This window comes from Bidens hawaiensis, unplaced genomic scaffold (genome assembly GCF_021521415.1).
Source record: "Bidens hawaiensis isolate Kalapana, Puna unplaced genomic scaffold, B.hawaiensis_p1.1 tig00011640_1, whole genome shotgun sequence".
Taxonomy (NCBI): Eukaryota; Viridiplantae; Streptophyta; class Magnoliopsida; order Asterales; family Asteraceae; genus Bidens; species Bidens hawaiensis.
The window spans coordinates 564,663-582,298 of NW_027491916.1; the positions used below are offsets into that span (position 1 = coordinate 564,663).

Consider the following 17,636-nt stretch of genomic DNA (forward strand, 5'->3'; position numbering starts at 1 on the left):
CTTGACTAGGTAAACGAGCCTATTATTTATGTAAATATAATATTTTTTATATTAATAGTTATTATTTTTATGCAGAGCTCGCTTAACAAACGTGCTCGAGCATGCTTTCCATATATCGAACTTTTTTTTTTGAACTGTAAACTTTATAAAACAACCAACCAAACCCAAAACACAGACGCCCTCCACAACCCGGAGAGACGCCTCAAGAACACACCACTAAATGAAACTTTGATTACACCATTTAAACCACTCTAACGTTTTTCTTTTCAATATATGTTTATACCAAAGAAAACCTAACGACTTGATTTCGCCTATAATCTCTTTCAGCTTCTCTTCTTTACCTTTGAAAATTTTTCCGTTCCTCGCATTCCAAATACTCCAACACGAGATTATGATAGTCTTGTGCGTCATATCCTTCTTTTCAGCTTCCAGTCCAGAAGTTTTTGCAATGTTTAGAAGATCTCTCACCGAAGACGCCGAAAAAGGAGACATCTTAAACCATCGAGAAATTCCTTCCCAAATGGCCATAGACACCAAACAATTTGTAAAAATGTGGTTAGCGGTTTCCACACTCGTCCCACAAAAAGAACACATCGAATTTGCCATAGGAATATTTCTCTTTCCTAGAGCCTCATTTGTAGGAATTCGATCCATTTCCGCTCTCCAAGCATGAATATTACATTTAAGCGGGACCCACTTACACCAATTCAAAGCATAAATGTTTGCGTTTTCCTTCTCTTTCTCCATCAACCCTTTAACCGATCTTATCGAAAATCTACCATTCGAAGCACCCAACCAAACCCACGAATCCGAGCCCCCTTTCCAACTAGCTGCATTAATCACCCGGATGTGACTCTCCCATTCAGCCCTTTCATCATCAGAAACTGGATTTTTAACCCAACCCCAAGCCCAACCGAAAAAGGATCCTTGCCTCCAAAACCGATCTCCAATTTTGCACTGCTTATATTTCTCTAGTTTGTACAAACTTGGGAATCTCGATCTTACCACCATCCACCCAATTATCCGACCAGAAGCTAATTGTTCTCCTATCACCCCACGTACCTTTAATTAAATCTTCAAGCTTACTACCTTCTAGCTTTAATTTGTTCACCAATTTAGCAATATTTTTCCAAACCCCCGTATATTTTTTATTAACTGGGACCAACTCCTAGCCAGTTCTTTGTCTGTGGATAGACTCCACAACTTTGGACCAAAGACCATCCTTCTCCGTCTTAAACCTCTATCCCAATTTTGCAAGCAAGGAGTTGTTAACATCTCTCAATCTAGAGATACCGAGACCTCCCATGTGTTTAGGAAGAGTAACCCTCTCCCATGCCACCCAATGCATCTTGTTAACATTATTAGCCCCTCCCCAAAGGAATCTCTTCATAATCTTCTCTAAGGTTTCCACCACCTTGCATGGAATAAATATGGAAAAATAATATACCGGCAGACTTTCAAGCACCGCTTTTAACAAGATAACTCTCCCACCAATCGATAACGAGTGAGCCTTCCACAAAGCTAACCTTTTTTTAAACGAATCGACAATCCTATCCCAATTGTGAATATTGTTCATATTTGCTCCCACCATGATTCCAAGGTGTATAAAAGGCAATTCCCCTTTTCTACATCCTAGACCTCCTACCAACCTGCTTTGCTCCACCTCACTGATATTACAGCCAAATAATGAAGATTTTAACAGGTTTAATTTTAGACCTGAGCACATGTGAAAACACCTTAGAATTCTAGCCACATTTGCTAGATTTGAGTCCGACCATTCTCCAATAAGTAAAGCATCATCAGCATACAGAAAATGGGACACCATCGGGCCCTCATTTGGAGTTTGGAGACCTTTAAATATCCCAACTTCCATAGCCTTTGAAAGCGTACTAGAGAAAGCCTCTATCACAATTAAGAATAAAAAAGGGGAAATGGGATCCCCTTGTCGCAGACCTTTGGAGCATTGGAAATCAAAAGTTGGCGACCCATTCACCAAGACCGAAGACCTTGATGAAGAGAGAATCCCATAAATCCACTTACCCCAAACATTTGGGAACCCCAACTTGTTGAGTTTTAACAAGATTATCAAAGTGATAAAATCCCTATTTTACCAAAAACGCAGCGGATATAAATTTTTAAATCTTGTTAATATGATATGTATAAAACCAATTTTAAACATGCAAAACCCAAACCTGGATCCAAATACGAATTACACACTATCAAATACATGCATGTCACTATAAGTCCATGCATGTTACTACTACCATTCAATATGACAAAACCGGGTGAAAGAGATGATGATTGAAAGGTAAGAACTTGAATATGGAAGCTCCTCAAGCTAGCATACCCCAAGCTTCAACAACACACCACTTCTAGCTAGGTTTTGCACTTGAAATTTTCTTCTTCTTTTCTTATGTTGGATGAAAATACCCAAGAGAGGAAGAGAGAAAAGTTAACTTGGAAATTATGTGTGTTATGAAAGAATGAAAGAGAAAGACTTGGTTTTATTTAAAGGCATCTTTTTCTCCACCAATAATAACCATTGCATGTCTCCACTCACCTTGCATGTCTCCACTCAAACATATAATAATATTACATTTGAAAGAGTTATTATCTTTTTCTTTTATAAAACTTTAAACATGTATATATATATATCCATACATATATACTTTTATAAGTTTATAACTTATAACTTATAAAACCTATTATATGTTAAGAGACATGCTTGGTTATCATTATTCACATATTGTTATTTAACCAACTTAAATAACACTATGTAATGTTCTTTCATAAAACATAAATCATCCATATGATTTGTTTATTACACAAGTACATTTTATTTAGAAACCCCTTTCCAAATAACTCAAGTGTTAATATTCATTTGTTATGATCACATCATATATGAACGAATATTATCGGTGTTTGTCTAGCTTGTTATTGGGTATGACCCGACTTGGATCATAACGTACTAGCCACATCAATTAATATGTCTCTTGGGCAGACCGAGTCCAACAATCTCCCACTTGCACAAGATATATAGAAGATTGATGCAAGTAGCAAATACCGCCTAACTACGGTTTACTACCCCTAATTCATATGACGAAGTGCCATTCAATAACATCATCCCTTTCAAGTCCCATACTTGAAAATGATTTAGGTGAAACTATCATTTATCCTTTTGCCACAAATGTCATGTTAAATCCAGAGACACAGAGTGATCATTCTCTGTTGATTTAACTTGTCAGGCCTTAGACATTTAACTCTCAACGAATAAGAGGGACAAATCCCATATTGACTACATACGTCTCTCACTATCACATTGTACTATACTTGAGCTTAGCCTTATGTACTGACATATTTCAGAGCAGCGAAGAACTAAGTCAAAGCATAATAGTCGATGAATATCAAGACCCAATATGTATCACAGGTCGGAGGATACTATGAAGTTCGCCTTTACTCAAATTTACTTATGATCACAAATCCCAAGGATTCCATGCAGTAAAATTGAGAGCGGGTCAGTCCAATATTTATCCCATAAATATCTATGAACCTTGGCAGCAACCATTTGCTATATTCATACCTCATGAATATCTACCAATCCAAGTTCATAATAGTCTTACTTTCACATTTGTTACCACAAATATGAACGACTACGGACGTTTAGAATAATTCAAATTATTCACGGATTTAAACATACTAAAATGGAACAAAACTCAAGAACATGACCATAACCAAAACCAAAACCATATGATTGAGTTAAAATAAAATTGTTCCAATATCCAAATACAAATTTTGATCAAATCCAATCACTAGAATATCGAAGTCCTAAGGCGCAAGTATGACTCTCATGCTTCGGCCTTTCAAGGAGTTTCGTGAGTGGGTTCGCAATGTTTTGATCAGTGTGAACTTTGCGAATACATATCTTTCCCTTTTCAACTTCATCCCTTATGTAGTTGAATATCCGCTCAATGTGCCTAGTCTTTTGATGTGCGCGGGGTTCCTTGATTTGAGCAATCGCACCCTCGTTGTCACAAAAGATCTCTAGAGGGTCCTGAATGGTACGAACCACTCCTAGATCGGCAATGAACTTTCTAATCCATGCAGCTTCTTGAACTGCCAGGGAGGCGGCGATGTATTCAGATTCAGTAGTGGATAAAGCTACCACGTCTTGTTTTGCACTCTTCCATGAGACAGCACCACCATTGAGAACGAAAACGTATCCCGATTGTGACCGAGAATCATCTCGATCAGTTTGGAAACTCGCATCAGTGTAACCCTTTACAACGAGTTCCTCCTCACCAGAGCCATATATTAGAAACATATCCTTAGTCCTTCTAAGGTATTTCAATATGCTCTTAACAGCCATCCAATGGCTAGTTCCCGGATTTTGTTGGTATCGACTTGTCATGCTCAAGGCGCATGACACATCCGGTCTAGTGCAAATCATGGCATACATGATTGATCCTATAGCAGATGCATATGGGATACCACTCATTTTGTCTTGCTCATCCTTTGAGCTTGGACATTGAGAAGCACTCAACATCGTTCCTCTTTGAATAGGTACCAAACCTTTCTTAGAGTTTTCCATCTTGAACCTTTTCAAGATCTTGTCAATGTATGCACTTTGATTCAAACCTATCAACCGCCTTGATCTATCCCTATAGATTCTTATTCCCAGAATATAGGCGGCTTCACCAAGATCCTTTATGGAAAAACAGCTTCCAAGCCAGGCTTTCACACCTTCCAAGGTTGGAATGTCATTTCCAAACAGTAATATGTCATCGACATATAATACCAGAAAGGTTATGATGCTCCCACTAGCTTTCTTATACACACAAGCTTCATCAGCGTTTTTGATGAATCCAAATTTCTTAACTTCATCATCAAAATGGTGATTCCAACTTCTGGATGCTTGTTTCAATCCATAGATTGATTTCTTCAACTTGCATACTTTGTTAGGATGTTGTGGATCGACAAAACCTTCAGGCTAAACCATATAAACATCTTCATTAAGATGCCCATTTAGAAAAGCAGTTTTGACATCCATTTGCCATATCTCATAGTCATAATATGCGGCTATGGCAAACAATATCCTTATAGACTTTAGCATCGCCACGGGCGAGAAAGTTTCATCATAATCAACCCCTTGAGTTTGAGTGAAACCCTTTGCTACAAGTCTAGCTTTATAAGTATCCAAGTTTCCATGCATATCAGTTTTCTTCTTGAAAACCCACTTACTTCCAACCAGCTTGGAATTTAGAGGTGGAGCAACCAAGTCCCATACTTGATTGTCATGCATGGATTGCATCTCAACATTCATGGCTTCTAGCCATTTGTCACAATCAGATTGCGACATTGCATCTCGGTATGTGGTGGGTTCATCCGAATCAACCACGTAGCATCCATCCATGAAAAATCCATATCTCTCAGGTGGGGTGCTAACTCTACCAGATTTGCGAATGTTTTGTGTGTTTTGATCAACCATTTGATCATCCTCAACAACCTCTTGTTGATTGCTAGTGTCAACCAAACGTGTATCGGCTTGTAGTTCTCGATCCTCTTCGAGTTCTACAGTTCTATCAGTTCCTTCCATAAGGAACCTTCTTTCCAAGAACTTAGCCTTTCGAGCTATAAACACTTTATGCTCGCTTGGATTGTAGAAATAATATCCCATCGAATCCGTGGGATATCCTACAAATATACACTTAGTGGATCGACATTCAAGTTTGTCAGGGGTGTAGATCTCAACATAAGCCTCACAACCCCATACCTTTAAATATGAAAATTTTGGAGCCTTTCCATGCCATATTTCAAAAGGTGTCCTATCCACTTTCTTGGTTGGTGCCATATTTAAAATACGGGCATCAGAGATCACAGCGAAACCCCAAAATGATAGAGGTAATGAGCATCTAGCCATCATGGATTGAACCATGTCCAATAAAGTTCGATTCCTCCTTTCGGACACACCATTATGTTGTGGTGTTCCAGGTGGAGTAAGTTGTGAGACAATCCCACAACTCCTAAGATGTTCTAGAAACGCATCATTGAGGTATTCACCTCCTCTATCGGAATGTAGTACTTTATTGTTTTGTTGAGTTGATTTTGTACTTCATTTTGGAAGACTTTGAACATTTCAAAGGCCTCATTTTTGTGTCTTAACAAGAACACATACCCATAGCGACTATAATCGTCGGTAAAGGTAATGAAGTATCTTTCACCATTTCTTGTCATTGTCCTAAAAGGTCTACATACATCCGAATGTATGATACCTAATAAGTCTTTCGCCCTTTCATTTGTTCCATTAAAGGGTTCTTTGGTCATCTTTCCCAATAAACAAGATTTACATTCATTAAATGAATCAACATTTGATTTCAAAAGACCATTCTTTCGAAGTGTATGAATACGATTCTTGTTTATGTGACCAAGACGACAATGCCAAAGAAAAGTATTACTCAAATCCATTTTGAGTCTTTTGGTGTTAGCTTGGTACAACGAGTTATCAATGTATGAGTCATCATGAATTAATTCATAAATGCCATAAAACGGCATCGCTTTAAAATAAAAGACATTATCTATGAAAACATAAATACCATTATCAACAAACTTAAAGTCATAACCAGATTGTCTTAATACAGAAACAGAGATAATATTCCTAGTCAAACTAGGGGAATATAAAATGTTTTTCAAAACAATTTCCAAACCATTTGGAAGCTTTAAAACATAATCTCCTCGGGCTTGGACGTCAACCTTTGCTCCATTGCCCATGAAGAGACTTATATCTCCTTTCTTCACCTCATTTCTTCTTTTGAACCCCTGCAATGAATTGCATATGTGAGTTCCAAATCCGGTATCCAATACCCATGTGTTAGAAGAAATAATATTAAGATCAATGTGAATCATGAAAGTTGTACCTGAGGTTTGCCCCGCATCCCTCTTAGCTTTCAACTCCTTGAGATAGGTCGGACAGTTTCTCATCCAATGACCTATCTCACCACAACCAAAGCACGGATCCTCAGCCCTAACCTTTAGCTTCTTTGGCTTTGGCTCCGCCTTTGCCTTTCCCTTGAACCCCTTCTTGACTTGCCCCTTACCAACGGCAACCTTTGCTTTTGGTTCCGGGTGATGCCTTTTCTTTGAGCCACCCTCATTGATTGCAAGAACGGGTAAAACCTTTTTACCCATGACGGCCCCGGCTGTCTTAAGCATTGCGTGAAGCTCACCAATGCTTTTGTCCCATCCATTCATGTTGTAGTTCATGACGAATGTCTCAAACCTTTTATTTAAGCCATTTAGGATTAAATCCGTGGCTAACTCTTTTGAGACGGGACAGTTAAGCCGTTCAAGCCGATCAATGTGGCTCTTCATCTTAAGTACATAAGATGAAACAGATTGGGTTTCTTCCATATGACATGCATGAAGCGCTCGAACCGTTTCGAATCGCTCAACCCGAGCTTGAGTAAGGAACATTTCCTTAAGTTGGGTTATCATGTCATACGCCCCATGATTCTCGAAATCCTTTTGGATCTCGGGAATCATTGTTCCCAACATGAGGCAAGAAACTTGCACCGAATCCTCGGGTGTATTTTAACCAATCCGCATAGGCATCCAAGTTATTGACATCGGGTTCATCGGGAATAGGATCGTCTAAAATATAAGACTTCTTTTCTTGCTTGAGAACAATTCTTAAGTTTCGATACCAATCCATGAAGTTGTTAAAGTTTAGACGATCCTTATCCAGAATGGATCTTAGTGATAGATTATGCACGTGTGGGATAATTGCGTTCGGTGTATTGTTTGCGGCCATCTAAAAGAATTTTAACAAAGTTCAAATTAGTATTTTCGATATTAATAAAATTTTAATCTTTAATACCCTTTAAATGTCTCCAAGACAATTATTGATTAAAATCTAGAACCCAACGTTTCATTCAAATAGTAGTTAGGTGACCTTTATCCTACTATTCGAATTAACAAGGTAGTCAACGTTTGACAATTGCAACCCTTTGCAACTTCTAGTTTTATGGGATCGGTTAAACATCATATGTTTTGTTGGTATGTTAAATCCCATCAACACCTTTGAACGCCATGTTAAGGTGATCCTATAGTCATGGTTTCAAATCAAGTCGTCCTACTTATACACACGTGTGAGTTTACTCATACAAGTGGTTAGGTGATCCTAATGCCAAAAGTACTTGTAAAATCACCTTAAGATCACAAGTTTTCTTAAAAGTGCTTAGGTGATCCTAACTCACTTTCAAGTCTACAAGTTACTTAAGTGTCGTATAAAAGGATGGTGTTTAACTTGTTTTTAAAAGGGATTTTAGTTTTCTAAATTCTAGATTGGAAAACTATTTATTGTACCTTTCATTTGCATGCATTCAAATGTATGGTACTTAGTTGAAAAACCCATTTTCAAAGTTCCAATTAATAAAACCCATTTTTATTATGAAATCATTAGTTATTAATAAAACTAATTTTTATTACCTAACGATTTCTAAGGAACCAATTTTATGCTAGTTGATTTTAAGTTGTTAAGCAAACCATATTGCAAATAATAAGTAAATCAACCATGCAAGCATAAAATATACACAACCACAAGTTCATAACCATAGCCTCCTAATATTGACCACACTTGTTGACCGAAGACAAGTGTGTCAAAAAGTCTCTCCTAAGGGACCCAAAAGAACATGCACTTGTGTCGGTGAACTCCCACTTGATTCCGCATCCATATGCTCCAAGTGTTTACTCCCGGTGTTGTGGTCTTCATCATTTTATTTGGGCTTCCATCCATGCATCTTCTTTTACAAAATATATCCTAATACATTTTTCTAGTAAAAGAAATACATCTAATCTACTTATTATTACAAGCCATATGAATGAATAAATAGATTACAAACCCAAATAAATATTACAACCAAATCGAATGAACAAACAACCAACACAATCATTCAACCAAACACAAGGCCATGGCTAGGTTATGAACATCTATTACACATCCAAATATGCAATAATACAAGACCAAAATGGTTCCCCTTTTTGCCTCAAAACTTTCGGCCAAAACTTAAGCAAACCGAAAGTTTCGGGTTTTGTCCAAACAAACTAACCAATCATCCAAATGACTTGGTTTTTCAAGATTACCACATGCATGTAAAGTATAACCTTGAAAAACCATGGGTTAACCAAAACCCCAAAAAGTTTCGGCCAAATGGTGAAACCCACCATAAACCCGAAAAATTTTGGGTCTAATGAAGCATGCATTCGTATAAGCGGCTCTTGATGCCATTGTTGAGTTTTAACAAGATTATCAAAGTGATAAAATCCCTATTTTACCAAAAACGCAGCGGATATAAAAGTTTTAAATCTTGTTAATATAATATGTATAAAACCAATTTTAAACATGCAAAACCCAAACCCGGATCCAAATACGAATTACACACTATCAAATACATGCATGTCACTATAAGTCCATGCATGTTACTACTACCTTTCAATATGACAAAACCGGGTGAAAAAGATGATGATTGAAAGGTAAGAACTTGAATATGGAAGCTCCTCAAGCTAGCATACCCCAAGCTTCAACAACACACCACTTCTAGCTAGGTTTTGCACTTGAAATTTTCTTCTTCTTTTCTTATGTTGGATGAAAATACCCAAGAGAGGAAGAGAGAAAAGTTTACTTGGAAATTATGTGTGTTATGAAAGAATGAAAGAGAAAGACTTGGTTTTATTTAAAGGCATCTTTTTCTCCACCAATAATAACCATTGCATGTCTCCACTCACCTTGCATGTCTCCACTCAAACATATAATAATATTACATTTGAAAGAGTTATTATCTTTTTCTTTTATAAAACTTTAAACATGTATATATATATATATATCCATACATATATACTTTTATAAGTTTATAACTTATAACTTATAAAACCTATTATCTGTTAAGAGACATGCTTGGTTATTATTATTCACATATTGTTATTTAACCAACTTAAATAACACTATGTAATGTTCTTTCATAAAACATAAATCATCCATATGATTTGTTTATTACACAAGTACATTTTATTTAGAAACCCCTTTCCAAATAACTCAAGTGTTAATATTCATTTGTTATGATCACATCATATATGAACGAATATTATCGGTGTTTGTCTAGCTTGTTATTGGGTATGACCCGACTTGGATCATAACGTACTAGCCACATCAATTTAATATGTCTCTTGGGCAGACCGAGTCCAACACAACTGGGCCATGATAGAATTTAAGAATAACCAATTCACATTATCATAAACTTTTTTGAAATCGATCTTTAACATAAAAGCTTTATAGTTAGACTTATCGGCCCAAGCTAATAACTCATTGATAATAAGCGGCCCATCCAAAATGCACTTTCCTTTCAAAAATGCTGATCGAGAATCCGAAATAACAGATCCCAACACCTTCAATCTGTTTGCCAGAACCTTGGAAATGACCTTGCTTATCACCCCCACTAAGTTTATTGGCCGATAGTCATTTAAGTTAACTAGGTCTGCAGTTTTTGGTATTAAAGCAATAAAAGACGAACTACTACCTTTGTTTAAGATTCCGGTATCATGAAAACTTGACATAATCCCAAAAAAATCCTCCTCAAATAGCTCCCAAAAATGTCTAATAAATCTGAAGTTGAAGCCGTCTGGGCCCGGAGCCCTGTCCCCATTACAACCGAACACCGCCACTTTTATTTCTTCTCTCGAAAATTTCTCAATTAAAAAGTTTGCGTCCACATCTGATAACCTTTTGAAGTTATGACAATTCAAATGTGGTCTGCTAACCATTTCCTCTTTAAACTTCTTTCTATAAAAACCGAAAGTCTCCTTTTTAATCATTTTTGGTTTATCACAACACTCCCCATTTATTATCAACCCCGGAATAGAATTTTTTCTCTTCCTGTTGTTGATAAAACCATGAAAAAACTTAGAGTTCTCGTCTCCACACGAAGCCCACCTAACTCTAGACTTTTGTCTCAAGTCTTTTACTTTTAGTTCTGATAACTCAGACAACTCTTTCAAACATTCTGCTTTTATACACTCTTCCTCTTCCTCCAGGTCCCTATTCTCCATTTCCGTCTCTAGTCTTTCCAAATCGTCTTTCACTACCCTCTCTAATTCTCCTTCTATTGTCTTAGTTCTCCCCCACCACGCTTTTATCTCGAATCTCAACTCTTTAAATTTTTTTACCAGCTTCAAATCCGGAGGATCTTCTGATTGAAAGTTTTCACAGACCCCCTGCACCACCTTATCGAAATCATCTCTTTCAAGCCACAAATTGAAAAAAACGAAAGGGCCTATGACCGAATTGACTAGGTAAACGAGCCTATTATTTATGTAAATATAATATATTTATTTTTAATTTTAACAGTTATTATTTTTATGCAGAGCTTGATTAACAAACGTGCTCGAGCATGCTTTCCATATATCGAACTTGACTGGGTAAATGGGCCTATTATTTAAGTAAACATAATATTTTTTTTATTTTAATAGTTATTATATTTTATGCATGATTAATTATGATAAAATTTATTAATTATATACATGTACTAAGTTGTATATAAATTTATATATTAAAATAACTATATTTGTTTGTAAGTAATATAATTAAATGGCTAATAAATGATAAAGCCTAGTTGAACAAGAGATTTAGAAATAGGGCTCAAAACGATTACACTGCAAGCTAATGTCTCTTTCTTACATTTTACAGGGGAGTTAGTGAGTTACTGTCAAGTGTTGTCACCTTATCACTTGTGGGTTACTTTTGTTGACTTAATGTGGTATACATTCATGCCCCTTAACTCCACATAAGCGTCACATCACCCACTTTACCCATTTTTACTCCATCTCACTTAAAGGAAATGGTTTAAACCATACTTAACCCTCCTCAATTTAATATAAAAACAATTCTTATAATTATTGTGTGTGAGTGTAGATGATTTTAAAGCCCGTTAACATTTTAACCTATCTTGTCTTTAACGCCCCTTAACCCATGAAGGGAGTGGTGTCTCACTCATTAACCTTTGCCAAATCAGTTTTAATGCCATGGGTGTTAAGCTATACCCCAGGGCCTTAGGGTTTAGGATACAACAAATATGCTTTTGTTATAGAGTAATAGAGTGACATACAGATTGGGGGCAATTTGGGTTCATATCTGGTTAGCTTAAAGTCTCAAACTTTGTAAGGTCATTTTAAATAATTGAACTCTTTGCATAAAGTAACTTACTGAAAGAATATAACCAACACAATCTTGATCTCTTACAACTGTAATCTTGGTTTCTGTTTTTTGTGACAACACAAAACCTGAGTTTATATCTATACGATTCTATACTATATAGCTGATGTGCGTTTACTTTACCCAAGTTATAAAATTGTGAAGTCCAATTAACACAATTACAAACACCAAAACACAAAAAGGCAAGTGTGATCGAATCGGTAATGACTAGAAGCCAAAAACCTGATACTAAGTCTTTATTACCCTTCATTCAGAAAAGAACTTGGGGATTGAAAACATTAATTTGAAAGACTATTAAGTTGGAAAAACTAGAACTTTAAGAAAACGATAACTGCTACAAAATAACGATATTAAGTTCAGTAATAAGATAAATACTATTACTCACAATGAATCTACTTCTCCTTACTCAAGTTGACCAACCTAAAGAGGGAGTTGGATCAGTTAGTTAAAGGTAAAGCCTGGTTAAGTGCATCAGGTTCTTTGTCTAGTAAAATCAATCAACACACACTTCTCGTGTTGCTAACTAATGTTAAGATACAGATGAAACTTGATTAACTATCAGTTATAGTTTTTACATAAATTAACTTAGTTCTCTTTTTACTAATATCCAAAAATAGATAACTTGATTAACTATCAGTTATAGTTTTGGACCCATGAAACCCCAGCTGAAGAACAATAGACAGTTTGTTGAACTAGGCATGAGGTGCCTGTTTAAGGCCATAAAGGGCTTTATGGAGCAAATAGACATGATCCGGTTTGTTGGGGTCAATAAAGCCTGGCGGTTGCCGCATGTAAACTGTTTCTTCCAGATTACCATGGAGGAATGCCATCTGAATATCCAACTGCCGTAAGGGCCACCGGTTTGTAACTGCCAGGGACAAAAATGTTCGAATGGTGACCGGTTTTATAACGGGGCTGAAAGTTTCATGATAATAAACCCCATGCTGTTGATGAAAACCCTTTGCAACCAAGCGTGACTTGTACCTGCTGATTTTCCTATTTTCATCAGTTTTTAACCTGTAAACTCATTTGCAATCAATCACATTGGAATATGGGACTGGTGGAACAAGAGTCCATATACCATTCTTATAGAGCGCGTCCATTTCTTCGGACATAGCATGGTTCCATTCAGGGTACTTGTTGGCAATGGTAAAGGTAGGAGGTTCGATAGGAAGAGACGAGGCGGTAGCAGTGTATGCAGCCGGATTGTACCGATCCGGTTGTTTTGGTTACCGAAGGTGTGCAGGCCGGGGCGGTTGGCTGCTGGAGCAGAATGGCTGCTTGGGGCAGCCGGGGATTGGGGCGGAGTGGGGGTGGATTAGGTCGTGGGTGTGGGAAAGTGAGCTGATGTGGAGGTGGATTGGGCCGTGGGTGGGTTAGTGGTGGTGTTGTTGGATATGGGCTGGGTTGAGGGTGTAGGAGAGGGGCTGTTGGGCGTAGATTATGGTAGAGTGATGGGATCAGTCGGAAAACCAGGAGGTGGGTTAGGGTAGATAGAAACATAAGGGGAAGAGGGTGGTGGTGAGGGTGACTTAGGCGATGGAGCATATGGAAAGAGTTGTTCGTTAAAACGAACATGGCGAGCAATGTAAATGCGCTCGGTGAGAGGATCGAAACACCGATAGCCGTGATGGGAGGGGCTATAGCCGAGAAACACGTAAGGCGTGGAACGAAATTCGATTTCGTGGTGGTTGTAGCTACGAAGATATGGGAAACACTGAGAACCAAACACCCGTAGGAAGGAGTAATTTGGTTTCCGGCCATAAGTTTGCTCAAACGGAGATTTGTTTTAGGAAACACGGGAGGGAAGGCGGTTAATTAGATAGACCGTGGTTACAAAAACAAAATGCCAAAACTGCTGAGGGAGGTGAGAATGGGCCATAAGAGAAAGACCTGTTTCAACATGTCTATGTCTACGTTCCACAAAACCGTTCTGCTCACTTGTGTGAGGACAAGAACGACAGTGAAGAATCCCAAGGAGTATAGCTAGGATTGTCAGTTGTAGCCTCGCCAGTTTGTACTTTTTGATCTGGACAGGGGACGGTACCGTCAATATAACCAAACAGGTTTAGAGATGTAAGGAACGATTCAAGCATGGAGCGACAGTAGCCATAATTTGTGGGTTTGAGAGTGAAGGGAAATTTGTGGGAATTGTGGGTTGTCTTCTCTTGGTGAGAAAAATTAAGAATAGCCGCCATTGAAGCAGGGGATTAGGCCGGAGATTTCGTCGGCCGGAAAATTGAGGAGATGCAGATGAATGCCGATTAGGGTTAGGGAAAATTTTAGGAGTTGATTCTGGCTCTTGATACCATATTAACAGGAGATTGTAATTGGTAAATATTATTGAATGAATAAAAGGGTTACAATCAAGAATATATAGACTAGCAATGGATAACTATAGAAAGAGAGAACTATGGAAACCAAATCATAACAAACTATGCTAGAATCACGGTTCAATATTGCAAGGCAAATCAAAACCAATTGTTCGTCTCCACTGACAACAATACACGGGTTTTTCGGTTGCCAAACAAATCAAACCAACTATTCTTATATTTTTCTTGTTTCTCTAAAACAAAACCAGCCCTTCTATTAACTAGAGAAAAAATGAATCAGAAACTTAATCGTACAATATTTGATGTTTCTGATTTCTGGTTCTTTTTTTTTTCTCTTAAATTCTGATTGTAACACACAACAAAGCAAGCACAATCTTTGATCACAGCCCTGATTAGTTTCTTGATTAAAAAAATTCGTTCAGCCCTTTTTCTTGGCTGATGACTATACAATTTTCCTCAAAATTATTTTCTTGATAACAAGAACTGCCAATTGATCAATTACTAAAACAAAGCAAAAAAAAAAAACAACAATGGCCTCTTTTCATCGAGATCCAAGACAACAAAAAACACAAATAGTTTCTGTCAGTCGGATGATTTCTAATTGAATTGATTTCCTGATCAATTTGTTGACTGAGACAGAATCTCCTTTAATCGATCAATTCAATTATATGGGTTTTCTTGATTTCAACTTATTACAACCCTTAACCAGAATCAATTGTTCACGGCCCTTAATCGATTCAATTAATCACACAGATTAATTCCAATTATTTGATTATAAACCAGTGACGTTCACAAATTGAATTCCCAAATCGATTGATGCTTCAGATCGATCTGATTATCACAGGCTTCTCAAACCTTGGCTCTGATGCCACTGTTGGTAATCAGCGAACAAATCACACAATTCTCAATTGAATACGAACAAGATGGATGTTACAAAAAAAACAAATCTTGAATTAAAACACTGAACATATGTGATTGAAAATACTGAATACACTATCGTTAATTTGTCTGACATCATTCCCTATTTGTAGACTAAATAATTACATATTAACCCTACTAATTACAATAAGACCCCTATACTTAATATAAATATTAATAAGTTTAGTTTATATACTATCTGTAAAAATAAAAAAAAAAACAAAGTTTGCAAGTAATGCCATCTACAAAAATATGTATAGTGGCATATCGGTAGAATACATCTTTGGTTTTCTTTTAAGACTATCTAGTATAAGCGTCTATGATATATGTATATTGGTCCTCTATGTCAGAACTTAGGCATAGGGTTTATTGTGTTTGTGCTCTATGAATAAATGATTTCAATGTGGGACAATATAACTAGAGATTCTTAGCTTTACACCTAGGATAACGTAAATGCTGTGGTATTAAAATTCAAGCACATAACATAATCTGATAGATCTTAGTTAAGGTTGCTATTTGACATGGTAAAAAAGAACTGGTAGGCGGTGTTTGGGTTGGAGTAAGAGAGTCACTATGGGAACGATAATAGATGTGATTGCATGACTACTGCAATGTGTTATATGTCATTCTCAAAAGAGTCATATTTGTCTATGGGAATGCAGTAGCATACGGTATAATTAAACATTTTAGTAGACACAATAATTTAAACTTATTATGAATTAAATACCGGTAACAATCACAAATAGACATGAATTGGAAAACACACCAAAAGTAGAAATTGAATAATGCCATGTTCGAAGAAAAAAATGCAACTAATATACTATCAATCATATTTTCCTTGAATTTCTGAACATAAAACCCTTAGAATTTTATAATTTCTAGAACCTTTATACAATGTCTTTCTAAAGCATTTTAACATGACTCAGGCCTTATGTTCTTGGTTATAAACAGTGTTAACCACCTCTTCTCCCATTGGGGATTGTGGCTTATTGTCACCTAATTCAAGATGCATTTATAACATATTTGTCATCATATATTAGATTACATTGTAACAATGTATATGCCTTCTACACAGTGTTAACCACCTCTTCTCCCATTGGGGATTGTGGCTTACTGACACCTAATTCAAGATGCATTTATAACATACTTGTCATCATATATTAGATTACATTGTAACAATGCATATGCCTTCTACTTTGTTTCTTTAGATCATGGTTGTAAACGAGCCAAGCCGACTTGTTCAGCTTATATAGCACAAGCTTGACTCGTTTAGAGCTCTATTTCCAAAAGCTCACATGTGGCTTGTGAGAAAATTTTCAAGCTCAAGCTTGGTTTGTTTTATATATAATATATGTTTGCATAATTAATTGGTCAAGGTATTTATACATAATTAGAATAATTTTACATATAAATTAATATATATCATTTTTAGTATATAACACATGTAAATATATTGTAATAAATAAAATATATCATATTTAAGTAAAAAAATGGGCTCTTTTAGGCTCACTAGCCTCGGTATATGAAGGTTAGATTCATTTTAGGCTTGAACTCGTTTACACTCGACTCAGTTTGATCTTTTAGTGAAACAATCTGGAGTCGTTCATGAGTTGCTCGTTAGATACTTAAAATGGGCCAAGCTTAAACGGGCTCGAGTGTAAATTGGAGTTCGTTGTTTAATAAACGAGCTCAAGCCCTAGATCATGTACTAAGCTTGACACAGCAAACTAGCCTTTTTATTTATATAAATTTTATAATCTTTTTTTTAAGTATAGTAACATTGGTTTAGAATTATGATAAAAGTTAGTAATTAGTATATATTATGTTATATATATAACTATATATGTTTATCAGTAAAATAATTTAATGGTTTATTAACCAATAAAAAGCCTAGTTGAACCTGAGATTCAGAAATAGGGTTTGAACTGATTACACAGAAAAAATATTATATTTAATGTCTGTCTTACATTTTACAGGCGACTCTTGTTGACGCTGTAGGTTCTTGTTTCTAGTATCATCTTTGTGCACCCTGCTTGGATATCTTTTTCCCTTTTCTAGTTTAAAGAGCAAGCTTGTTTGCATATAAACAAAGCAAAGACACATGAAATATAGTTCTAAATGTGTTATGT

At 36.4% G+C, this 17,636-nt stretch overlaps 2 protein-coding genes across 2 annotated transcripts; both read right to left on the reverse strand.

The window, feature by feature from the left end:
- Positions 1-216: 216 nt before the first annotated feature.
- LOC143538559 (uncharacterized) lies at positions 217-1,011 on the reverse strand. Its single transcript, XM_077032088.1, has one exon. It carries the CDS (start codon positions 1,009-1,011, stop codon positions 217-219), a length of 795 nt encoding a protein of 264 aa, XP_076888203.1.
- A 229-nt stretch (positions 1,012-1,240) lies between these two features.
- On the reverse strand, positions 1,241-11,094 carry LOC143538560 (uncharacterized). Its single transcript, XM_077032089.1, has 3 exons — positions 10,566-11,094; positions 1,737-1,902; positions 1,241-1,667 (listed from the first exon to the last, which is right to left on the reverse strand). The coding sequence occupies exons 1-3, from the start codon at positions 11,092-11,094 to the stop codon at positions 1,241-1,243; spliced, it is 1,122 nt and encodes a 373-aa protein (XP_076888204.1).
- Between the last annotated feature and the right edge of the window lie 6,542 nt (positions 11,095-17,636).

What these genes read in the sequence shown, in the direction of transcription:
- LOC143538559 (XM_077032088.1), bottom strand. Translation starts at nt 1,011, where the DNA reads ATGGTGGTAAGATCGAGATTCCCAAGTTTGTACAAACTAGAGAAATAT.
- LOC143538560 (XM_077032089.1), bottom strand. Translation starts at nt 11,094, where the DNA reads ATGGAGAATAGGGACCTGGAGGAAGAGGAAGAGTGTATAAAAGCAGAA. An exon ending in TACCGGAATCTTAAACAAAG is followed by an intron (nt 1,903 to 10,565) that starts GTAGTAGTTCGT and finishes TAATTGTGATAG; the next exon opens with AGGCTTTCTCTAGTACGCTT. An exon ending in AATGTGGCTAGAATTCTAAG is followed by an intron (nt 1,668 to 1,736) that starts GTGTTTTCACAT and finishes CTGTAATATCAG; the next exon opens with TGAGGTGGAGCAAAGCAGGT.